We start from the raw sequence: 25,000 nt of genomic DNA on the forward strand, positions 1-25,000 counted from the left end.
CCGCGGGACTCTGTAGTTATCTAGACTAAACCACAGCATCTCACTGTTCCAAGCGGCCAGGGCTCAGGGGTTTCCTCACTAACTAGAGCAGCACTGTCTCGAGCAACTACATATAGCGAAGCAGGCTCAAAAAGAGAGTCTAACAATCCTAGATGCAAATGCAAAAGCCATTTCAAAGTGGATGACTTATGCTATCAGCATAAAGATTGGCTTTATCTGCTATTACTCTGAGACATTAGGAATAAAACTCCCCAGCAACTCTGCCTACTTCCCCTGTCACAGCAGTTGGCTCCACACTTCCCCCAAGAAATTGGAAGATGACTTAACATCAATGATTCTCACTTCCTTTTCACACAGTGAATATTACAAAATGTTCCCGTAAATTCACATACTGCGTGATTCTTGTATTTGTAAAATTCACATTTAACGGGAGCCCTTCCTAAGATAACCATTTGCAGATAGATCTTACTTGTGGCCATCCCACAAGGCATTTGTATGCAGCACAGCTTTCTACAGCCTTTTTAAACACTTTGTTTCCCTTTTTCTTTTCCCTGACTACTATACAGTAAGCCAGAGCGCAAGCAAATTGTCCCACTGGTGGCAGGAGTGAAGCCAGCATTTGTGAACAGCTAAGATATGTGGAAAGGTGGTTGTGTGCAATGAGCTACAAGACAACCTAAACTTCAGCAGACCAACTGGAGCAATTTATGATTGTTCACATTTTTACGTGTAGTCTGGGTCTTGATCAATGAAGGTCATTTCTAAAGTGCACAGAAAGGGAAAATGCATAAAATGCTGAGAAACCTAGTAGCAGCATCCGGGTCAAACAGGTTACTCAACTGGTTTTGAACACTTTTTTTTTTTCAGAATCCCACCCTGAATTGAAGCCCTGGGCAAGGTCTGATCTGGCAAAAGCAGTGCTGGAGTGCCCTCCGCTGGCACAGCCCAGCCTGGGGACAACGGGGAGCTCACTTGCAGAGACTGAAGGGGAAGGGAAGGGGGCTGAAAGGAAGGGGAGGACAGGCAAAATCTTAATATTTGAGCAAATGCTGAGAAAAATCCAGAGTGCCTGGATCAGGTGTGTTTCTCTGTCCTTCACTGTTCTTGTTTGACAGGGCAGCAGGAGGGGCAACTCTTGAAAATCTACTCACTGTTCTTGTTTTAGGTAAACGTGTGCAGAATGTCTTTCTCTCCTTCAGTGTCTCTTCTGTGTGAAATTTGGTTTGGTTCTCAGCTGGTCAAAAAGTCCCCAGGAAAAGAGATTATTTTAAAAAGTTCCTTCTATTACCCAAATCATGTTTAAAAATAAGACAGTGAATGATAACGAATGTCTGTATAAATAGTTTATTGAAAGTAGAGAAACAGAATGACTTACTTGCCCATGTTCATACAGAGATCATAGTCAGAATCACAGATAATGAGAAAACATGGAAAATATTTCCAAATAGTGAACAAGATCTCTTCTTTGCTAGGCAGGCTCCGCAGTGTCACAAAATTGTCTTCTACTTCACATCAACCCGCATTTTAGTTGTACTTTGAAAATCATACAGCATGTGCATAGCATTGGGTCCAGTGCATGAAGTCATCGAATGAGGAAAGAACCAGTCACCCGGCCTGGCTTGCCATCTTATTTGTCACTGCTCCTGTTTGGCACATGAAAAAAATGTGTGTTTGTTACTCATCCATTGCATAATACTGTGTCATTAATTATCATTGTCCGAAGTTTCCTCCTCAAAGCCCATGTGAGACTTCGTCTCTTTCTTGTTTGTCTCCTCCCACTCTTTTACAGTGCTCTGAGAGATACTCCTCGCGTTTATCAAGAGGTACGCTACTTTTGTTCCATACACCTCCAAGTCTTGTTCTGGCTGTGTATGTTGCTGGCCTTGTTAGGACACAGGTACCAAACTTCTTAAAGGTTTTGAGATCCAGCTTCAATAAATAAGGATTGCAATGAAGCAAGTGACAGGTTTGCCTTAAGTGGAAGCAACTCCTTGACATGGCATTCTTTGTTGTTATCCCAATAAGCAGTCAAATTAAGCAAACAAACCAACAAACCAACCACACAAAAAACAACCAAACCAAATTTTAAAAGAAAAAAAAAAAGGACCCTAAAGGAGCCTAGGCTGTACAAAGGGATCTGGACTGGATAGATCATTGGGCTGAGGCCAATTGTGTGAAGTTCAACAAGGCCAAGTGCCGCGTCCTGCATTTGGGTCACAGCAACCCCAGGCAGCGCTACGGGCTCAGGGAAGAGCAGCTGGAAAGCTGTCTGTCAGAGAGAGATCCGGGGGTGTTGATTGACAGCCGGCTGAATATGAGCCAGCAGTGTGCCCATGTGGCCAAAAAAGCCAACAGCATCCTGGCTTGTATCAGGAATAACGTGGCCAGCAGGACTAGAGAAGCGATTGTGCCACTGTACTCAGTGCTGGTGAGGCTGCACCTCGAATCCTGTGTTCAGTTTTGGGCCCCTCACTACAAGAAGGAAACTGAGGTGCTGGAAAGAGTTCAAAGCAGGGCAACGAAGCTGGCGAGGGGCCTGGAGCACAAGTCTGATGAGGAGCGGCTGAGGGAACTGGGGCTGTTTAGCCTGGAGAAAAGGAGGCTGAGGGGAGACCTTATCGCTCTCTACAACTACCTGAAAGGAGGTTGTAGCATGGAGGGGGTTGGTCTCTTCTCCCAAGTAGCAAGCGATAGGATGAAAGGAAACGGCCTCAACTTACACCAGTGGAGGTTTAGGTTGGATATTAGAAAAACTTCTTGATAGAAAGGGTTGTCAGGCATTGGAACAGGCTGCCCAGGGAAGTGGTTGAGTCACCATCCCTGGCGGTGTTTAAAAGACACGTAGATAAGGTTCTTAGGGATGTGGTTTAGTGTTGGACTTGGCAGCATTAGGTTAATGGTTGGACTTCGTGATCTTAAGGGTCTTTTCCATCCTAAGTGATTGTATGATGATATGATGCCATGACTCTAAATTTTTCCAAAACCAGATGTGTCTGGCATCCTATGGAAGGCACAGCTTCCAGAATCATCTGAGATATCCCAGCAACAACAGGGAACAGCACAAACATATCAGCGTAGGTAAATATAATCACAGAATCATAGAATATCTTGAGTTGGAGGGGACCCATAAGGATGATTGAGTCCAACTCCCTGCTCCTTGCAGGACTACCTACGAATAAACCATATGACTAAGAGCATCATCCAAAAGCACCTTGAATTCTGGCTATAACAGAGTGAAGAGGAAGAGACATCAGAAACTGAAGGAAACCTATTGCAAAGGTCCTGGAACAAACAAGTTAAGAAAATTAGTTACTCTTACCAGATGTCTTGATTGCTCAATCTTTTAAAGGGGAAATAAAATTAGACAAATATTGGTATAGCTGTTTTGTATTATGAAGACAGTTTTCAATTTAAAAATAAGTTACATGCAATTATAGGTGACTTTTTTCTGCTGCTGCAAGGAAATTGATAATCACTGTAAAATGTCCACAGAGAACCTGAACCCAAGCTATATTTTATGTCAATGCAAACTTCAGTTATGGTTGGATATGGCGAAGTAGGAACTTTTCATGGTCTCTCCATAGAAATCAGATTGGCCTTTACTTGTTCAAAATTATTTGAGATAGAACTCACAGTGATTTCCTTTAATACGATATAAAGGAGAAAGGAGGTTCCTTCTCCAAATCAAACCACTGCTCTAACGCAATTTCTCATCCTGTAGCTTTTTAAATTTAAAATACATCCATATTTATACTCCATGATAATTAATGAATTCTATGTATGAAGTAGAATTAAATACATGTAGCATGAATACCAAATTTCAGCCTGTTTCCTTGAGATGTCAGGAAAAAAGCGTGTCCTCTGAGAAGAAATGTGCTGTTATTTAGCAGGGAGCAGAGGGAAGGAGCTCAAGGCTAAGCCTAAGCAGAGTTATCTGGGAGCTTTTCTGTTAAATCTAGCGGTCATTGAACACATAAAAAGTCCGGTTGCTCATTCGTCAAAGCATAGACCACAACCACAGCCGTCGTCCTTGTCATCCTACTATAACACGGACTGGCAACTGGATCTCAATCATATTATTTTACAGCTTCTTTAGTACTACAGAGGTCTCTTTGCAGGCCAGTCAAAGGTAAGTTTCACAGCACAATCATTGATCAGATCATGAACGGACCATTTTATGAAGCTTTGCAGGTTATCAGACTGGACATTAGGCAGCATTTCTCTAGAGGGTGGGTGGTCAAACACTGGAATAGGCTCCCTAAAGAGGTGGTTGATGCGCCAAGCCTGTCAGTGTTTAAGAGGCATTTGGACAGTGCCCTCAATAACATGCTTTAATTTTTGGCCAGCCCTGAAGTGGTCTGGTAGTTGGACTAGATGATCCTTGTAGGTCCCTTCCAACTGAAATCTATCCTGTTGTGCTCATCACAGTTGCTGCTGGCAAGGCCTGGTATAGGGGCCGCATTGGATATAGCACCTTAAACTTTGGGAGAAGCTTTTAGATATGCAAATGCAATTATGAACTAAAAAGGCAGCCCTTCTGGAGTGTATGCAATATGCTGCATTCTATGTCCGATTTGTGACTATGCCAGATTTCCTTCTAGACAAGGGAATTGCAGGAGAGCAGTCCAGAAGCCTCAGAACTGCAGCAGACTGCAAAGGATACCACTAATACACAGGGACCAAGCACAGCTTAAAAAGTACCATGAAAACTGCATCTGAGAGGGGGCAAATCCAAAACAATGGGGGAGGAAAAAAAATGTGTAGCGTAACAGAACAGATTTAGGATTATTTATGGAAAACAATTAGTAAAAGGGTTGCAGATGACTGTGACAATACTGGAAGGTAGAGCCATACAAAATGTCACTAGATAGTAAAAATGGAGGCAAATCTTTCTGAATAGTCAAAAGGAATTATGCACTTTTTCATATCCATCATGGAAGGAAAATATTTGGGATGATGCTTTTATTCAACAAAGAAAGAAAAATAAGAAGTCCAGAGTTGTATTTGAAAGGCTAAGTATTCACAAATTTTTTGATGCTGAAAGTTCAAAATACTATTTTTAGCGGTATGCAGGAAGCTGATTACATGGGTCACGCAGCATGCAGAAATATAGGATGATAATATCTCCTTATGAACAATCTGTAGAAGAAAAGCAGGAAAACTGTTGTAGATGGCGGCGAGGGGGTGAAGCTGTCGTCCCTGGGTCCTCCAAATGCCGAATTTCTGCTGTCAGCCTTCCAATCGGTTCTGGGAGGTCGGGCCGCACTCCCAGCATCACTCCTCCCGTCTCTGGCACCGCCCATGGCCAAGGGAGCAGGGCCCGCACGGCAGCCGCCCGCAGGCCGCCCCACAGAGCCCCCGGGGTAAGAGGGTTGCCTCCCACCGTGCATGGGGCCCTGCCGGCCCGCCCGCCACCCGACGCACTGGCCGGAGGAACACTTGTGTTTTGGGGGAGGGAGGGGGCTGACAGCAGCGCATTTCTCAGGGCTGCCGTTTGCCCTGGCGCCCAAGCACCGCCCCGACCCGATCACCCACGGGTCTCAGCAGTTAACAGCACCGGGCACTACGACGGGGGCACGTTGAGGAGCCGGCAAACGGCGGGGACTGATCCCTGGGCTGCGGCCCCAGCCCCCAACCCACCGCCCCCAACCCACCGTCCCCACCGCCGCATCTCGGCGCCGCCCCTGCGGCCGCGGAGGTGGGTGCTGGCGGCGCCGGGGGCTGACCCGGCACCGGCGAGACGCCCTTGAGGGTGGGGGTAAGGGGGGAAAGAAGGAAGCGGCTCAGGAAGCGGCTGTTGGCCGAACGATGCGGCAGGAGCCAGCGAGAGCCAGCGGAGAAGAGGAACCCCGCACCTGCGCCCTCCCACCCCCGGGTCACGCCTCGTCCAATCAGGAGAAGCTTTATACTGGAGTGGAAGTGACCGCATTCCCAGAGACAGAACCAGTATTGGTCCTGCGGCGGCTAATCACGGCGCGCTTTGCAAGCAGCCAATCGGAGGGGAGGCGTCGCTTGTTGTTGCCCTGTGAGGCGGCTGCGCTCTGTGTGTCGGTACCGGCCGCCGCCGCAGGACGGATCGGGGAGGCCCCAGGCCCCGGTGCCCGCTCGCCTCTCGCTGCCCCCAGCGGCCCCGCGGAGGGCGGGGAGATGCAGCCCCCGGGCCCTCAGCAGCCGCCGCTCTATGCGCCCAGCAACGGGGACTTCACCTTTGTCTCCTCAGCAGACGCCGAAGGTGAGCGCGGGGCCGCGGCTGGGGCCGCTCTCGCTTTCCCGCGAGAAGGGCTCAGACAGGCCCCGGGGGAGCGGGCGGCTCCCGTGCCGCTGAGGCAAGAGGTGCCTCCCTTCCCCTCTCCCCCCGCCTCCTCCTCCGGGCTGGTGGCGTGGCTGGAGGCGGAGCGGGGTGGCTGAGGTGGCCGCTGCCCTCAGGCTGCGGGACTCTGCTGCCGCAGGCTGCCGGCAGCGGGGCTGAGTGCCGGTGCGAGCAGCTGCGCCGTCCGTGTGGCGGAAGCACCAGCGCGGCAGAGCCGGCCGAGCTGTTCTGTTCCCCAGGTTTTCTGAAAGCCGTCACCGAGGTTGCACCCGGCGACCTGACATCACCGTGACAGGCGCTATCACCGACCGCTCCTCTTTCCGGCGTTGCTGGAAGTGCAGCTTGGTGTCTACTGAAGCTTGTACCGTATGTTCACATTCGCTGTAGTGCTGTGCAAAAGGCTCTGTGCTGTGTCTCATTTCAGCACAGTAGCGAGCAGGGCGGGGAAGAAGCCCTGTGTGTAGTTTAGGGGCCGAAGTGTGGCTAGCTGCCTAACTGCCGCATTAATGGCTGTGGCGTTCTGCCGGAGTGTGCCATGAAGCCTTAAGACTGCAAAAATGAACGTATAAGAGTCAACATAGTGCTACCTTATTTTGATGGAGAGTGACCTTTTGGGCTCTACCCATTCAAACAATAAGTGTTCTGCTTTATGTATGTATTTAATTACTGTTGTAATTACGGACAGGGGTAGGAAACCGTGTAAATCCTTATGTGCCCCACCCTGGTAAAGAACTACTGAAATGGAAAACTTGCTGTAGAATACCTGTTCTTTGGTGAACTTACCAGTCCTTCTGACAAGGAATGCCAATCAACAGGTACGATCTTGACTGTGTGGGGGTTTTTTTTGTTTGTTTTGTATTTCTTATCCACCTTGGCCTTAAAAAGGATCCATGTACCTCTGAATGGAAACTCTCTGGATTACCCCTGGAAGTATTTGTTGAGCAATGCTGAACCCAGTCCAATACAGCTACCTTTCCGGTAGGATGTGTTGAGTTGGATTCAGCTCTGTGTTCTTTATGAATACAAGCAAGGTATGACCTCATGCCTGTTCAAGTGTAGTCCTGTCTGCAGAGTGCTGTGTAGACGTTCCCTAACAAACAAAACCAAGCGAAATTAAACACATTGCTCTCTAATTTCTATTTGTTTTCCAAATCTTGGTCCATATGAAAAATAGAAGTATAAGGTGTTTTATTTTTCCATCTTATTTCCACGAGAGGTAGGAACTGTTTGTGGGGAAGAATGCTGAAGAGGTATTCTCTCTGGACAGATGCCATAACAAACAAACTAGTTTGGTTTTGTTTAGCTGTTGTATTGCTTTTTCAAAATTGAAAGCAGAGACTATTGAAACCTACTTTTCCACAATGTGTGGTTGAAATGAGGCGTGTGAGGTGCCTCAGCATTGCTTCTGTGGTGTTCTGCCTGAGCCAGTAGCAGTGAAGGCACCTTAACTCTTGTTAGTGGGCATTAGAACCATCAGTTCTTGGCAGATTCTTCGTCTCTCTGTTGGCTTGCAGTTAGCCATCTCATTCAAAGCAGTCTGTAGAAGAGGAGGTAGCACATTTTTTTTCATTGGTTTCTGCAGCTTTATGTCCCACCTCAGATGTCTTGCAAAATAGACTTAAGATCATGTTAATAGGTTTCATGATTAAAAAGTGTGATCGTAGGTATTTACCAGTTATCGGCTGCTAAAAGGAATCTTGATAAATAAGACTTGTGTAGACGTTTCGCTGCCTCAGGATGGATCTTCAGCTGTCACTGAGAAAGGAGAAATAAAAGGCTGGTTGGACTGTTACATTTGCTTGTTTTGACAGCTACATTAGTGCACAAAGAATAGCAAGAATCTCTCCTTGGCAAGCAGTGTTACGTTGTAGCGTAAACAAATATTTTTAAATCATAAAAGGGTCCCAGTGACAACAGAGAACTGGTGAGGCTTTCTCTGCCTTGACACACAGGCATTAGGAATACATTTTTCTTTTTTCCTCCCTCCGTAAACAGCAGAGGAAGGCCTGCTTGTGTCTGGTGAGAATGGTGTATGTGTGCCGATACTCACAGGAGCAAAGTGAAATTCCTTCTTTAACTTACAGTGATCTTCACGAGGATCTTGTGCGGGTGGAGTTGCAAAAATCAAAGCAATGGATTATGAAACAGTTGGAAAGCATTTATGGAGAAGCTTAAATTTAAGCTTGAGTGGCCTAGCAAAAGCTGATTTAGGAAGGATTATTCTGTTAAAATAATTGCGATACTGAATGATCAGTGAGCACTTCAGACATGCTGGATGAAGACTATGAGATTCTGTCACTGTATGCATCTTGTTTCTATAAAACTGTATTGAATTTTGATAGAAGATGTCACAAATGCAATCTACAAATGTGGCCTGACTTGACCGAGTATGTGTTTCAGAAATACTTGCTATAGCTAGGTGTTTTGGGAAATTTGTGCCTAGGAACTTTTTATGTGAAGAACACATGATAATGAAAAAGCAAAATAAGATTTTCTTTGGTGAAGTGAAAAGATGTTTCATGAGAAGAGTTTTTGTCTCTCAATATATTTGTGATAAGGTTTGTACAAAAACTGTACATGTTTCTGTTTGGATTCTTGGTTTTTTAGCAAGTAGTGGAAATGTGTGATTTCCTAAAGCAATAATTATTCTTCTATATTTTTCTTTCTTCAAGTTGATTCATATATTTTCAGTTACTATTTTGTATTTTCATCTGTATATAACTGAATACAATGAGCAAATAAAATGAATATTTATTGGTGACTTTGATACAGCCAGAACATACAAAAATTGCTCTTTGTTTTGTTTAGTACTGTGGCAGAGCAAGATCATAGCATATTGAAGAGAACTCCTTGTATCTCCTCTTATTGGCTAGAGTCTAGGGTTCTCTGATATTATTCTTTTTCAAACATTTTTTTAACCTGTGTTAAAGGCAGGCTACAAATGAAAACATATACAAATGTTTTTCTTTCATGAAAAATTTGACATAAAAGCAGAGAATGGTTTTGTCTGAAACAATGCCACTGTGCAGGAGTGGGCTCCAAAAGAGGTATAGTGTGGTCAGCTAAAAAAAGGTAAATAATCCATAACATACAGTATTCTGAGACTTTCATTAGTTAACTCCTGTTGTGACTTTTTAATGCTTAATGATAAAGTACAAATCAAAGCCTTTTTGTCATACCGTAGCACTGTGTAATCAAAACAAGAGTTCCATATAGAAGCTAAAACTTAATAATTTGAGACATAAACCAATGTCGTTACTATTGCATTCAAACCAGAAGTACCCTTTCAAATTATGTATCTGCTAATGTATAATTTTAATCTATAATTTTGAATATTTCATGGTGATGACCAGCACATGCAGCTTTATATATCTGTTGTTTATCTTCCAGTACTTTTGAAATCAAATGGCTTTTGGCAAGACATTAAAAGCTATATATTTTTCTCCCTTTTTCTCTAAGATCTTAGTGGCTCCATAACAACTCCAGATGTTAAGCTGAATCTTGGAGGAGAATTCATCAAAGAATCTACTGCAACTACATTCCTAAGACAGAGAGGTTATGGCTGGCTTCTGGAAGTGGAAGATGATGACCCAGAAGATAACAAGCCACTCCTGTATGTCATCAGTATTTTTTGATATCTATCTTTATTAGCTGTGTAGGAAAAAACAAACAACTTGTAGCCTCTTAAATGGTCCCACAGCCTTTTGCTGTGACTGGAATTCTGTTTGACAAATTACTTGACCAATGAGTGTTTTCTGGTGCAGGAATGAAAACATTATGTTTTTTATTATGGGTTTTATTTTTAGTGTATAAGAGAGGCTTGTTATTCACTGTGGGGGAGAAAGGAGGAAGTAAAATCCAATTTTATTAATCTCTATAAGTATAAAGCTTTTATGGCTTTTCCGCTCTTATCTGTTGATCTTGTAATGGTTTAAAAAATTAGATTACATTCTTTCTGTCTTTCGCGCTGATGTTGTGAGTTTCTTAATGCTGTCAAAGAATCAGAGGCTAAGAGAATCCCGTGGAAAGATTCACGTGAGTAAATCTAGTAAATTATGTCATTTACTCTGAAGTAAATGCATTGTGAATCACACTTATTACAGTAGGGATGCTAGAAGCAAGGCAGTACAAACTTTATAATCTTTGATGCTATCTTATAGTATAAAGATAGATTAAAAGGGTGCTAGTGTTGAAAGACAAAAATGTCCTTAAAACTGAAAATCTCTGCATCCCTTGTTCTGTTCACAGAGGGGTTGTTGGCTGAAGAAAGTTTGTATCTTAAGGTTACTACACTGTGAGTCAGGCAGCCTGGGTCTTAGTCCTTGTTCTGCACATAAGCAACTTCGTTGGCAGTGTCTCAGTGTTTTCCTGTGCAATTTAAATATAACAACGCTCTAAAAAACTGCAGTGAGCAGAAGATGAGTACTCTGGAGAACTGAAATTAGAATGTTGGGAGAGAACAGATGTCTGAAGAGCTTAATGATGAAACCGCTACTTGAAAACTACTTTAAATGTGCAAAAGTAGCTCCTTGTGTAAATAAGTCTGTTCCGTAAACCTCCAACTTCTAATTAAGGATGGTGTACTGAGGTGACAACATTAATTTCTCTCTTCTGCGTAACTTTTTATACTGCAAAAAACAAGTTTGTGATTCAAAGACAGCTGAGTGTTCGTAGCTGCTGACTGCTAGAAGTGAGGAGAACATGCCATGGAAGTGATCAGTTTGTGACAAACAGGATGACTATAATAATCCTAACAGAGATGACCTTAATCTGACTTTCATGTAGCACTTCTTGTGCAGTTCTGATTATTCCCAGAACAAATGCTGTAAAGAAGCCTGGTAACCTGAATCCTACTATAGATTTGAACAATACCAGCCAGCTGAGGAGAGTTCACCAATATGGTGCTACTGTGCCAGTGTTTTGTTCAATAGAGTGACTTTTGCTTTTTTTTTTCTGTCTCATTGGGCAGCCTTACTCCAGACCCTTGTTTCCTGCTACAGCTGCCATCACTTCTTAGGTGAGGTAGCTCTCAGCTTCATGCAAAAGACAGTTCGCGTGAGAAACTGTCAGAAGCCGTAGGCAATGAGAAATAATTATTTCCAGGAAGGAAATATTTGTCTTACACAGTTGTAAGAGTAAAATATAGGAATGCTACCTCCTGTTCAGATAAACGGAGGAAAACAGATGCTTCTAGTCTACTCTTTAGATTCAAGGTTGTGTTAAAGAACAATTTCTATTGTTAAGTCACAGGTTAGTAATACCAATTCTCAAATAGCTTCAGTAATAGCAATCTTGAAATTGCCTTGAGAGACTCAATCAGCAGTATTTCTTTTTTTTTTAAGAGAAATTGTGGTGAATCATGTCTTTGAATTTATTTCTTGCTTCAGCTTTTCTGAGGAAAAAGCCATAAATTAAAGCCTTGTAAAAAACTTTCATAAACAGACTTAAGATACTATCCTACATCTTTCTCCACTGTGCTCTTAAATATAGACGAGAGGGTTATCTTCCACAAGTCTCCTGCAACTCTTCAGAGCTCTTCAGTCATGACTGCGTAAGGAAAACACTGGCCTACAGTTCTGTCTTAAGGTTCTGCACATAATCTTAAAGAGGTAGACTTGGAAAGGCTGCCTCCTTCCTGTTACACTAGCACCATCAGGGCAAGATGGACCTGTTCAGAGCTTCCAAAGCAAAAGAGTCTTCTGGTCAATTTGTAGCTGCTTACAGATAGTTTGTAGCAGGGAGTGGCAAAGGCAATTACAGAAGAACAAGATCTGTTGATAAAATTTATTGCTGATTTAATTGTCTTTTATTTATTTTTACCCATATTGGAAAGAAACTACTAATTAAACAATTGGCATAAACTGGTCCGCTAAAAGCTGCTGTTGCTGAAGCAAGTGAAAGCCCATTTTATTTTAAAAACTTGCTTTTACCTGATGTATTTTGAATGGTTTATGATTAGTGAAAGTATTTTTTTTCTTGTAGAATTCAAAATAAGGTTTTTCCATAATAGCTGTGCTCATGGCAAATTACTTCAGCATCAGAATACACAACTGTGTACTTCTGCATATGCATGTCTTTTTTTTTTTTTTTGAGTAGTTACAATGGTATGAATGTCATGTGTTCCTGCATGTCAGAAAATAGATCCTAATGGTATATTGTGTATGTTCTCTATTCTCAGTCATGTAATTGATTTTTGAATAATTAAATATATGTAACTGTGTCACACCAGTTACTGAAGGTAGGATGAAGATACGTTGTTGCTTTGTTATGGATGAAGGGTTCCTTTGCTAGTCATGGCTTCAGAAAGCCTTATGGGTGACAGGAGACTTGGTCTATAAACTTACGGTTTGCCTGGAACTTACTTTTTTATGCTCTGTTTCATTACTGTGGTGTATAGTAATGCTCCCTTGCTTTACAATTTCAGGGAAGAACTTGACATTGATCTGAAGGATATTTACTACAAAATTCGATGTGTGTTGATGCCTATGCCATCTCTTGGGTTTAATAGGCAGGTAGTCAGAGACAATCCAGACTTTTGGGGTCCTCTGGCGGTTGTGCTTTTCTTCTCAATGATTTCATTATATGGACAATTTAAGGTAGGTATAAGCCTTCTACCTAAAAAAAATCAAAACTAAATTTAGGGACATGATTGCTAAGGAATTTGCATTCTTACGTAGGCAGAAAGTCTTTTCTTCACATACTAATGAGGAGAATTTCAAATGCTGTTTCTCAAGTTAATATGTAGAAAGACAGCAGTAACGAATGTATTAAGTAGCCCACAGATAAGTTAATCATGATGAAATGTCAAGTTTTTTATACAGCAAAAGAAAGGAAAGATGTGGTTTTTAGAGGGAACAGATTGATACTAATGGATTTAGAGTCATATTAGTGTATCTTTCCATTTTAATTATGACCTTTTGTTAACTTGCTTTTATGACTAAAAAATGTTACCAAAGAACATTTATTTGGTTGCCGTGAATTTTTATTTCCTGACAAAGCTACTTGTTTAATTCATACTATATCATTGCCATTATCTGGTGTATTTAATCTTCATTAGTGCCATTTGCTGTTTTGTCCTCTCTGCTCAATTACTATCAAATAACTTTCCTTTGATCAATAGACTTTTTCCATAATTCCTTTTGAACTCCAGAGTGAATAGCTATTCAGAGGCATTGTGCAGGTTTAATTGGCCTCTATAAACACTGTTAGCTTTTTCCTTTATTTTCAGATTGAAACAGAAAAGTGGTATCATTTATAGTCACAATTTGAATGTGAGCCTAGGTGCTTCTGCTTCAGAAATCTTCGACTGTATGTGTAGTTACAGGTGTTTTAAATGCAACGTAGCATAGCAATAAGCCATATGGAAATGAACAGAATGTGCTTATGCTAGGATTTTTGTGAATGGCGAGATAAAATCATTCACTTTGTGACCTCTGGCTTCCATATGGTGTACCAAATGCCAACTGAGAATTCACTCTGAGTATATTGTTTCTATGAGACTTGAAGTGAGTGGACTAAACCACTGTTATTCAAACGGACCACTGAGCTGTCTCCCAGGCAAAGCAAGAACCATTCCTTGATCCCATGACAGATAAACTACCTCCTGCAGTTCAAGTACCTACTGTACATCAACAACAGGTCTAGTGATTGTTAGGAACGGTGCATTTACCATACAGATATGAGAGTGCTGTTTATGTGTGAGGAGGGAAAGCTAGTAGCTAGCAACAGGATGACTGACAGCAGCTAGACTAGAGTAGCAAGTGATAGGATGAGAGGAAATGGCCTCAAGTTGCACTAAGGAAGGTTCAGGTTGGATATTAGGAAAAACTTTTTCAGGGAAAGGGTTGTGAAGCACTGGAACAGGCTGCCCAGGGAAGTGGTGGAGTCACCATCCCTGGAAGGGTTTAAAAGATGTACAGACGAGGTTCTTAGGGACATGGTTTAGTGGTAGAGTTAGGATATGGTTGGACTTGATCTGAAGGGTGTCTTCCAACCAAAATGATTCTATGAACTGAATGGGTGGGCTGAAAGCTGGAGGGAGACAAGCATTCCTGCTCCGAGAATTCAGTATGGTCCTCTTCTAGACAGTGGAAGAAGGCAGGAATTAAAAGGAGACCATAACATAAATAGCATAAAGCCGTTATATTTACCTTAATTTTTGAAGTGGTGCTGTGATTTTTTTTTTTTAAGCCGGTTTTAAATTTAAAAAAAATCATTCCCTATTTGAGTCTTGTGTGAAACCGGAACTTTTAATTATGCAAAAAAACCTGAATTGAGTACTGACTTAATTTTTAAGTGCAGCCATTGTACATTTGGAAATACAGATACTGAGCTGATTTGTTGTTTCCCTCTGAAAAGGTATTTCAGAAGGGAGAGCTTTACTTCTAATCCTCCCAGTGGCTCAATTCCAAGAATAGTTAAGTTACTCTGAAGGTTCTGTTAAGACAGAGAATGATTTTAAGATTTTTTTCCTCAGTTTATGAGTAGAGCAATGAAAGAAACTAGAAAAAAATAATTACAGACTTTGTCCCAGGAGTCTGGGGCTGTTTCTTAAGTCGTAATCACCTTCGAGTTCTCCTGAAAGTTAAAGCCCTATGTCTTCTGACTGTTCTTAGTTTGGGTAAAGAATAAAGTGGCATATTTATGGATGAAAGAAACAGAATTCAACTCCTCGTTTTGGTTGGGCTGCCTTTTAAAAACTCTGAGCCTGCATTTTTAATAGGTGCGATGTGAAGACATTTAGCTAGGGTGGTCTTAGCTTTAGTTTTAACTGAACTCTTCCTACTCTGATACAATATTACAATACTTACAAACCACATTGCATGTGCATTCCATGCTCACCAAACTTACCATTAATGTGATTACATTACATTACATTCTGTAAATGTAACCTCTGAATTTTATTCTCAAGTTGCGTTGCGGCACTAAGTAAAACTATTCTTGTCGCAATTCAGAATTCAGTTTTGCATAATAAAATCCTTGACTGCAGTGAAAGTGATTAATAGAAGTGAGTTTTCCTTTCTTACAATGAAAATGATTAATATAAATGAATTGTTCTTTATCTCTTAAGGTTGTTTCTTGGATTATAACTATTTGGATATTTGGATCCTTGACAATTTTTTTACTGGCCAGGGTTCTTGGAGGAGAAGTAAGTACTTGTATGCGAAAAGGACATAGAGGGAGGTAATGTAAACTTGGCTACATTTTTCAGTAATAGTTGGGTTTTCTTGGTGCTTGGCTTTGGACCTTGTAGCAAACTATGAATGGATGCAGTTGGTAAGTTTAACGTCTTCATTTCAGGTTCTTGACCTGTAGAATAAAATCTAAAATACAGAGGTAGTCAGCTAATCTTTCTGTGCTATGGATGGCATGGCTGGGTGTGATAAACAATCTGGAAATTCACATTATGAATTGCAGAGATTCAAACAGGTGCCTGTGTTCCAGAGCTGAAGTCCATTCTTGAGGGACAAGGGCTTTCTGTTTTTCTGGTCACTGAGCTAGATGAGACTTTCTCCTTCTTTGCACTGCTCTCGTACTGCCCTTTATTTAATCTTTTTTGTTTGCTTTAAATGGGGCTAACAGCAATTGCATAATGTCCTTGTGGGTAGAGCACCTACCAGTGTTTGTTTTCATCCTTGGCCTGATGCAGTTCAAAGCCATTAAAGGATGAAAGTCAGCACATGTTCTTCAGCTGCAAAGCCAATGGAAATTCTGGCCTTCATCCCTCCTGCCAGCTGCTTGCACCAGCAGGGTTGGAATAGCTGTTTGAGCTGTTTACAAATTGAGCCACTAAGTGATTCAGTTGTAAACAACAAAAAATGACTTGCAGCAAGGCCCACAGACAGCTACAACTGAACATTCAGGAGGGTAGAAACTTCTTAAAATAGCTCTGCAGCATAAATTGCATTGAACTGTGTTGTGAAGAACTAAATATTGAGTGATATTTGATTTTTATATTTTTACTATGCATCTTGTATTAATGATGAACTAGTGTTGAAGACTTCCTACATTATTTAAATTTACTTTAATATTTTTTAGATTTTCCTTTAAATCATAATTGCTGGAGTCTGTGTGTGAACAGTGTTTCAAAAGAAAAAGCTTTTATAAATGTGATTGTGTGGTTTTTCTGCATACTGGCATAATCCAGATGCCCTTAAATCAATCTGTTTTGTGGCTCAAAATGTGAAGCTACCAGAATGTGTGAACTGGGGAGAAAGTATAGGTCTGCACAGTTCACTGTGAAGGGTCATTGGCCACAAGAGATTGCTTGCAAGATTGTCATTTGTTTCGGCACTGTTTTCCTGTTAAATCCAAGAAGCCTAGCTGGGCCCAGGAACATTTCAAACCATAGGGGAATGTCAGACATTTTAATCCCTATAAAGCTAAAACCAGTTATGGAAATACTTTGAACAAATCTATTTAAGATAGTAATAATAAATTTAAACTGGAAATCAGAAGATTTCTGTGCCTTAAAGGGATCAGGTTTTCGGTCTTCCGCTGACACCAAAAGCATTAATGTACTTTATGAGTTTATGTATAATGGATATGAGTATGTTAATGCAGAAAACTGTATCTTTGCTGCTTGTGACAGGCAGGATGACAGCTGGTGACTGAGGGGTCTGTTGTAGTTCTGTGCTCCTGGGTATCATTTGTGTAGTCCATGGAGAGTGGTAGCTGAGAGTCACTTAAGGCAGAACATGAACATGTGAGGGGTGGGTGGAATTACATATTTGATCCTGTGTAAATACTTTTCTTGGAAGTGATAAAATTGTATTTTACAGTGTTAAAAAAAAATAAAAAAGACAACCTATTTCCAAGAGAACTGAATTATTAATTGCAAAATTCTAGGCGATAGCATAAAAAACCAATTTTATACTAGCAAGATTCCTTTAGCTGAAATTTCATAAATACCTAACACATTATTATCACTGTTCATACTGTTATAACAAGATTGAATTGTGTTTGGTGACAAAGGTTGAGTACTAAAAAGCTTGTTTTTATGTGCTTGAAAATTTCAGGTTGCTTATGGCCAAGTTCTGGGTGTGATAGGATATTCCCTACTTCCCCTTATTGTCATAGCACCTGTACTTTTGGTGGTTGGATCATTTGAAGTTGTTTCTACCCTAATAAAAGTAAGTTCAGTATCATGTATTGAGAACTGTTTACAGTTATTTTTTAAGTTACTTGTCTAAGACTTCAAGTATTCATCTGTTCAGGACAACATGGTGATGTGTCAAAATATTCAGAGCTATAACGTGAGCTCTGTCTTCCTTTTGCTTAACATGGTGGACACGACTGCCAAGCAAAATCTGGTTTAAATGCTTCTTTTGAGTACTTGAGGATTTACAGTACTGTTGCTATAACACCTGTTGTTATCAGGTTAGCTTCTGTTTAAGTATTTTGCTATGCTATAAAATAAATAGGATTATAATTTTGAGAAGAGGATGTTTAATTAAACCTCAAAATGATGAATCTGAAAATCAGCTGTTCTGTCCCTTCCCCCATCATCCAGTTTATTTTTAGTTACTGCAGCCTGACGATGACGTTAGTCATTGGTCTGAGACCTTCCCATAGTGGTAGCAGTACAAAGCTCTCAAAACCCTTTGCAGAGTCGGTAAGTATTGTTCTGATTTTACAGATGTGGAACATAAGGCACAAAGCAAGAATAACTTGTCTGATACCACCTGCCGTTGGACACCTTTTATGAAAGTAGCAGTGCTCCCTGATAGATCCCAGAACTACATAACATTCTTGAACACTTACAGTACTTCTTAAAACACTTTAGGTAGCCTTTGAAGATATTGCTGGACTTTTGGAAGGATTGACTGAGAAAATTCTGTCAATAGCTAAGCTGCACACTTTTGGAGTTCTTGTTCTGTTGATTTGGTTGATTTCTGTCCCTTTAGCTCGCTGGTAAACAGTATGATTGAAGTACAACTAAAGTGTATGATTAATAACAAAATTGCTGTGTTTGCGATTTGATAACTTGCAATTACTGTTAAGTGATACAGTCAGAAAGCCAATCATTAACTTGCCAGTTAACTAATATATAACTTGAAAATAAATATATGTTAATGAAACCTCTGTTACTTGATTAGTACTAACAGTTTTACATTAACTTCAGGGCAAATCTGTGCAAGGCTCTTTGCATCATTAGTGTGAAAATGCAGGACAAGCCCCATATGACCAAAACTACTGATGTTGTGATAAGTTCTACTTCTTTTGGCTTGAGAGCTTTGTGTTTGGAGAAATATTTCACAGTCCTAAAGTTGGGGAACTTGCAGTGAAATAGTGGAACTCCAGTCAGTTCTTTTCCAGTTGCAATCAGTAAAGTAAACTACTTGAGCAGTGCATCTCAATTACTTTAATTGCTGCAATTTTCCTTATGTATGTAAGAGAATTCAGTCATGATCTTGTCCATCTCTGCAGTCCTGCAAAAATAAAAGTATGCAATCACATGCACTTTTTTTTTTTGGTTGGGTTTGTGTGTGGTGGTTTTTGTTTATTTGGTGTTGTGGTTTTTTTTGGTTGGGGGGGTGGGTGGGCGGGGTGTGCATTTGGTTGTGTTGTTTTGTTATTTTGTTTTTATGATGGCAGTTGAATGGGCCATGTAATCCCTGAAGGGGCTTCAGCTCCTCTGGCAGAACTGTGGAAAAAGTTTTCTGCTGGAGCCCTGTTATGTCTACCCTCTTTGGTCTTGTGTTTTGCAGATTAAAGTGTTTTTGCATGCCACTCAGTTTTAACTGTTTTTCCTTATTTTTCCTTTTTTAAAAATTAATACCAAAGGTGCTGCTAGAGGATAATAATGTCATATTACTTTTTGCTATAACGTTGTTGGTTTGAGGTTTGAGTCAAGTTCACTGACCTCAAGACTTTTTTTTTTAAGTATGCGTGCTAACTTCATATAACATAGTGCTTATTCATAGGTAATGTTATCTTCTGCCAGCCTTTATAAGCTGGTTCTTTGATAACTTAGTAAGCAATACAGTTTTTCACACAGATTGTAGTTTGGCAGGCTTTTCACTGCACCTGAAAGGAATAGGAAGGTGAGGTTCAGTTATCTTGTGGTGGGGGCACCATAATTAAAGAAAAGCTTATGAGCCAGAGGAATCCTGAAATAAAAAATGCTGATTTAACCTTCTGGTCTATATTGCAGGAGGAAGAGTCAACTATATTAACCTCTTCCACTTAAAGAAAGGAAGGGGTTAAAGAAAGGTTGGGGACAGTCAAGGTAGAAAGGAAAGTTATTGATACAGTGAAGTTTGAAATTATCGGTGCCTGTAAGCTTATGGTTTGCTTTGTGGTATCTGTATGTCTTACATTAGAGAAAACTTACTGGACATCCTTAGCTGCTCACTTCAGTACAAATGTCTCAAATGAAAATAACATGCCTATTTGCTAAATATTTCTTTAAACTTAGATGAAAATGCATAGTATATTATTTTTTTAATGTGTGTGGAGTTCTTCACCCAAAAAATCTTTTTGAGGGGGTTTCTTTTCAATTACATTGAGAGAAAAACTGATTTTTATTTTGGTATTTGGAGATATTTTTCTTATGGTGTCAGCTAAGACTTTTCATCTTCTTTTTCAGTTATTTGGAGTCTTTTGGGCTGCATACAGTGCTGCATCATTACTAGTCGGAGAAGAATTCAAGACCAAGAAACCCCTTCTAATTTATCCAATCTTTTTATTATACATTTATTTTCTGTCCTTGTACACTGGGGTGTGATCTAGTGCAAGATGTGGCCAGAAACCATATTTTATTGACTTGCAGGCTGATAATGCATAAGATTAAAGAGGCTGGAGATAATACAAGTGACTGTTTTGTATCCAGTTGTCCAGATGTTTTAAGATTGAAGAGCATATTTGTGTATATTATTTAATGAAGCAATTGTAGCTATATAGATTTGTATCAAAGTTCTAGGTTTGTTTAAGACTCTTCAGATTTTAATGAACAAAATAAAAGAACCTTGTGTTTTATAAGAGAGTGTAGCAAAACCACAACTCAATACCTGTGCCAAAAGCACTAGGACCAGATTACTATATTCAAGGAGAAAAATGAGAAGTTAACTGTAACAATCTCAAAGTGCAATTTTTCTTTTGAGCTTAAACACAGCTGGCTTTTTGTGGCACAGCAAATTCTGTAGATAATATATATTTATGAAACAGTCCTGATTGTTCACAGAACAGTCTGTATAATCAAGACATGAAGATACTACTTTTAATTTAGTGCCTCAATTACTTTGAATTGGCTATTGAGTTTTTTATAAATTCCAATTTGTTTTCAAAACATGTATATACTGTGTATTTTGTATCTATGGCTTGTGTGTAACATAAATACTCCTTGGTTAAGGATGTATATTGGGTTTTTAAAAATTGGAGATAAAAGTATTTGAAGTCTTCACTTCCTATCTCTGACCAAAGGAGCAAGATATTTACTGTGTGACATAATTAAAATGCATATTTAGAGAATCAAATTATTTTACTTAAAAATATACATTTACAGAGAAACGGGTGAACACCTTTCTCACCTGTAGTGCTGGCTTAATGTTGGAGGAAAAAAGACTATCTATCAAATTCGTGTGATCTTTAAACAATGTTATTTTATGATGACAAAATAAAAATAATGGTTCCCTAACTATGTTTTACAACATCTTGCTCTGTCTTGCTTTTAATAGCATGGTATTTAACACGCATCCTTTTTTTTTTTTTCCCTCAGTACTATTAATCCCTTGTAAAGAGAAATAAAAAAAGATTTGTACGGCCAGATTTTCCCTCCACTTGATAAGGCAGAATTACAGCCTTAGTAACAGTTACGGTCTTGCTAATTTTGACTATCCAAGGATTATGTAATAGCGTGCTGACATGTTAAATATTTTCTGTGTGCTGTGTTGATTGCTTATGTAATGGTCCTTATGGTACTGTTTCTTCGCAAGGGAAGTCCAGGGAAGTTCGCTTTGCATGGTACTGAGTTACGCATTTGGAGTCTTCAGTATTTAGCACTGCCAAATGGATCTTAAGTTTCTTTTGGTAACAGAAAAAAACATTCCCCATGTCTTGTTTTGGTTTTTTGGTTTTGTTTTGATGCTGCAAATAAAAATCAACCATGACAAGGTAATAGCCAGGGCTGTCTTTGATCCCTGATGGACTTGCTTCCTTATCAGAACTGTTTTTTCAGCTTTTTAGACTGTGTAGCTTGCCATTTTAGTAGCTTACCACTTGTTACTGATACAAAATCTATATTTAAATTCTAACTCTACCATAAACCTTTAGCTTATTCTGTCTGTTTTTCTGGCTGATACTTGTGTTGACTTTAAATGGAACTACTTAAAGTTGATGCTGGACATAAAGTGTAATGTAATACTTAGCTTGTAATATATTAAAGGAGAAAAACTGGTAGAGTGATCAACTTTTCACGTAATTTTTGAGTGCTGCAGAAGTTCTGGTGGAATTACTGCGCAGTTGTACTAAACCAATTACACTAGCAGCTTAGTACTTATCTGCAAGTGTTTTGTGAGCATTCATACCACATTCTAAAAAAAAAAGGCAATTACAATTTATTTAAAAAAAACCCAAACATGTTAGCTTTGGAATCCTGCATGATAATCTGGTCTCTCTCTTTTTCATAGCTTATATTTTTTAACAGGAATATCCAACTAGCATTAGAAGACTCAGTCCAGACCCTGTGAATACATGTTTAACTAACATCACCACAACCATTTAGGTTACGAGGCTGTCAGAGAGCTTTAAGCTTAGTTCCTCTTTGCATAGCTGCTCATTAGATGTCCATAGTGGATCCTGTGCATCTGAAATGACTGAGTATTCAAAGGATGCAAGAATGTTCTATTTAATCGCCAAATATCTTAATTTTCTCTGTACTACTGTTCTGTGAAACTCATAGTTGCAATTTTAATGGTTCCTTTCCACAGACCTGGCACATGTGTAATATGCAATGTAGATATGCACTTAACATAGTACATATTTTGTACACAACTGCAGATTTGCACCTTTTAATCTTAGTATCTCTAGGGTCACCTTTTGCATATGCTGTGCAAGAAATATGTACAAACACCTCAAATGGTTCTGATAGTTTGTAATAACTTTGCATTTAACAAACTCATATTTTTAGATGAGGTATGTGTGTAAATACAAGATGTATTTTATAAAAATTTTGAATTAAACTTGTTTACAGAATGTATGAAGCTCATTTATATTCACTGAATTTAGACACCTCTCTGTTTCTATATATGTCACCAATCTCAAGCTTTGAGCCTTTAACTAAGTTTTTGTGATAATATTACATATGTACTATTTCTGTCAAAACTGGAAATTTGAAGTGCATCCACCTAGCAAAAAGTTCCCTTTCCAAGGTGTAACACCTCATTTCAAGGTAGAGACATGGATATCATACCTTAATAAGTCATGATCTTTGGACAATTTTCTGTATAGAATAGCTAAACCCATGCGCGTGTATGTGACTTTTTCCATCTCCTACCCATCAGACCTACTCTGCTGCCTATCAGAAAAGTTGCACCTGCTTGAAAAGTATATGAAATGAATTGCGTCGAAGTGGAGAAAACATAGAGCTTCAGATCTGCTTTAAGTTTTGTCACTACCCTTATTGATCTTTTTATGTTTCGCTTGAAGTGGTGAAGCAAGCTTAAAAGCTGCTTATTTTGCCCTCAGGACAATGTTGATTAAGCCTGGGTGGTATCCATACCTACATGCTTTTGGTGTGGTTGTTTTGTTGGGTTTTGTGTGTGTTTTCTTTACACAGACACTATTGCTGAAATCATTTCCCTGCTACAACACCCTGTCCTGATAAAAATATTCTTCTGTAGGAAACCATGTTGTATTTGAAACTTCATTATATTTAAGACCATCAGTTACCTAAAAGGTTTCTCGAATATTTTGGCAGAACATGCTACTTAAAAGAATGCCTACAGGTGGTCTTGGGTATACAAGTTATTATTCCAGTGGGTGAAAAGAGAAAATCTCAACAATACGAAAGGTTTTATCATAGTTACGTCATTTTTGAAGCATAGTGAATACCGTTTCAGAACAAAATGCTCTCATGAGTACAACAACTCTATCTCTTCTTTTTGGGGTAAACAACTCATTCTTGAGCCATTGTTTTTACACAGGGGACCCCCCCCGCCAACCCCGCCCCCCTGGAGCGGCGGAGCCCCTTCCCGGCCCCGCCGGGACACCCTCCCCAAGGGCCGAGTTCGTTCCGAAGGGAGGCGGCAGCAGACGAGCGCTTTTCCACTCGGTACCAAAGCTGGAGGCAACTTCCATCAAGGGGTCTCTCACATCACTCACAAAGTACAAAAGAGCCTCAGAGCCAGGGCAAGAACACCAAATCCCCGCTCCGGTGCCCCCGAGGCGGGAGGGCCGGGGGCAGACGAGGGCCGGCTGGGCGCCCTCGGGCCCTACAGGAAACGGCGCCAGAACAGAGAAATGACGCCGGCTCCTCATAGGGAGCGGCCGCCCGCCCTGCGGCAGAAACCTCCCGCCGCCGGCCTCGGGCCGGGGCCCGGCACCACCGCCGCCGCCGCCGCTCTGCCGACAAGGCCAAAGCCAAGGCCGCGCAGGCAGGCTCCGGCGTCCCGCCGCCCTCCTGGGGCGGCCCGCTCCGGCCCCGCTTGTCGCCGCTGCCCGGGTTGTGCCGCCCGCCCGCAGCGACGCGCCCCAGGGCGCACGAAGGAGCCACCGCTCCGCAGCCGCGGAGGACGCGACTACCCGCCACCGCGCGCGCGTGAACGAGGGAGGGGGAGGGTGCGGCCGCGCGCGCGCAGCGGAGCCCCGCCCCCGCCCCTGCCGCCCCGCCCCTCTCCGTGAGGAGCGGCCGCTGGCTTCTCCTCCCCCATTCCCCCCCACACACTGTCAGGCCGGCGGGCCGTTCCGCATCCGGCGCGGTTGTGTCACTTCCTGCTCACGCTGGCGCTCTCCCTTTCCCCCTCTCCCCGGACCCGGATGGTGACTGGCGGCGGCGGCGGCTCCAGGGACTGTCAGTGAGCGGCTCCCCCCGGGCCTCTTGTCCTGAGGGCGGCGGCGGCGGCAGCGGCCGGCAAGATGGCTGCGGCGGCCTCCTGCTCTTCGGCGGCGGCGCCGCCGGCTGGGCCCGGGCCCGGGCCGGTGTCGGCCGGGCCGGGCTCCTGCGAGTGGCTGTTGCTGCGGGACGGCTGCCTGCGCTGCGACGCCGACGGGCTCTGCAGCCTGTGCTACCACCCGGCGCTCAACGCCATCCTGGCCGTGACCGCTCGCGGCGCCATCAAAGTCATCGACGGCACCTCGGGGGCCACGCTGCAGGCCTCGGCTCTCAACGGTGAGCGCGGGGCCCCCGCGGCCTGCCGGGCCCCTCGGCCGCGGCCCGGGCGGCGGGGGGAGCGGGCCGGGGCGGCTGCAGGTCACGATCGCGGCGCTGCGGAGCCGCGGAGGGGGGCGGGCCGGAGGCTCGCCTCAAAACAGGTGTCATGGCGGGCGAGGGGTTTCTGCGGGGAGAGGCCGGGCTTGGTTCGGGCCCTCGCTGCCGCGGGGCTGCCCCTGGCTCTTTTTCCCCCCTTCTTGTTCTTCAAGCCTGAACGGTTCCCACGACATGCTCGTGTAGGCAGCAGCGAGGCGATTTTCTTTAGTAAAATGTATTTGTGTGGTTACTGAAAGATTAAATGGGGGTGGAAGACTATGATG

General features: G+C 42.0%; 2 protein-coding genes across 7 annotated transcripts in view; both read left to right on the forward strand.

The window, feature by feature from the left end:
* Window positions 1-5,994: 5,994 nt before the first annotated feature.
* On the forward strand, window positions 5,995-20,948 carry YIPF4 (Yip1 domain family member 4). The gene is made up of 6 exons (XM_065632393.1): window positions 5,995-6,232; window positions 9,770-9,923; window positions 12,735-12,906; window positions 15,381-15,458; window positions 17,329-17,442; window positions 19,902-20,948. The coding sequence occupies exons 1-6, from the start codon at window positions 6,148-6,150 to the stop codon at window positions 20,037-20,039; spliced, it is 741 nt and encodes a 246-aa protein (XP_065488465.1). The 5' UTR covers window positions 5,995-6,147; the 3' UTR covers window positions 20,040-20,948.
* Window positions 20,949-24,240: 3,292 nt separating this feature from the next.
* The window catches only part of BIRC6 (baculoviral IAP repeat containing 6), a 186,880-nt gene continuing 186,120 nt past the window's right edge, over window positions 24,241-25,000 (forward strand). For 3 of the 6 annotated variants that reach the window (XM_065632740.1, XM_065632741.1, XM_065632738.1), the window contains exon 1: window positions 24,241-24,638. In XM_065632740.1, the coding sequence (XP_065488812.1) occupies window positions 24,386-24,638 (253 nt within the window). In that variant the 5' untranslated portion in view covers window positions 24,241-24,385. The remainder of the gene's footprint in view (window positions 24,639-25,000) is intronic. The other 3 variants (XM_065632736.1, XM_065632737.1, XM_065632739.1) reach the window with 1 other exon arrangement.

The sequence above is a fragment of the Caloenas nicobarica genome, chromosome 3, assembly GCF_036013445.1.
Source record: "Caloenas nicobarica isolate bCalNic1 chromosome 3, bCalNic1.hap1, whole genome shotgun sequence".
NCBI classification, from domain to species: Eukaryota; Metazoa; Chordata; class Aves; order Columbiformes; family Columbidae; genus Caloenas; species Caloenas nicobarica.

Excerpts from the sequence above, each read along its gene's own strand:
- YIPF4 (XM_065632393.1), top strand. The coding sequence starts at position 6,148 with ATGCAGCCCCCGGGCCCTCAGCAGCCGCCGCTCTATGCGCCCAGCAAC. Across the intron at positions 6,233-9,769 it reads CTCCTCAGCAGACGCCGAAG|ATCTTAGTGGCTCCATAACA; the intron begins GTGAGCGCGGGG and ends TTTTTCTCTAAG. Across the intron at positions 9,924-12,734 it reads GAAGATAACAAGCCACTCCT|GGAAGAACTTGACATTGATC; the intron begins GTATGTCATCAG and ends TTACAATTTCAG.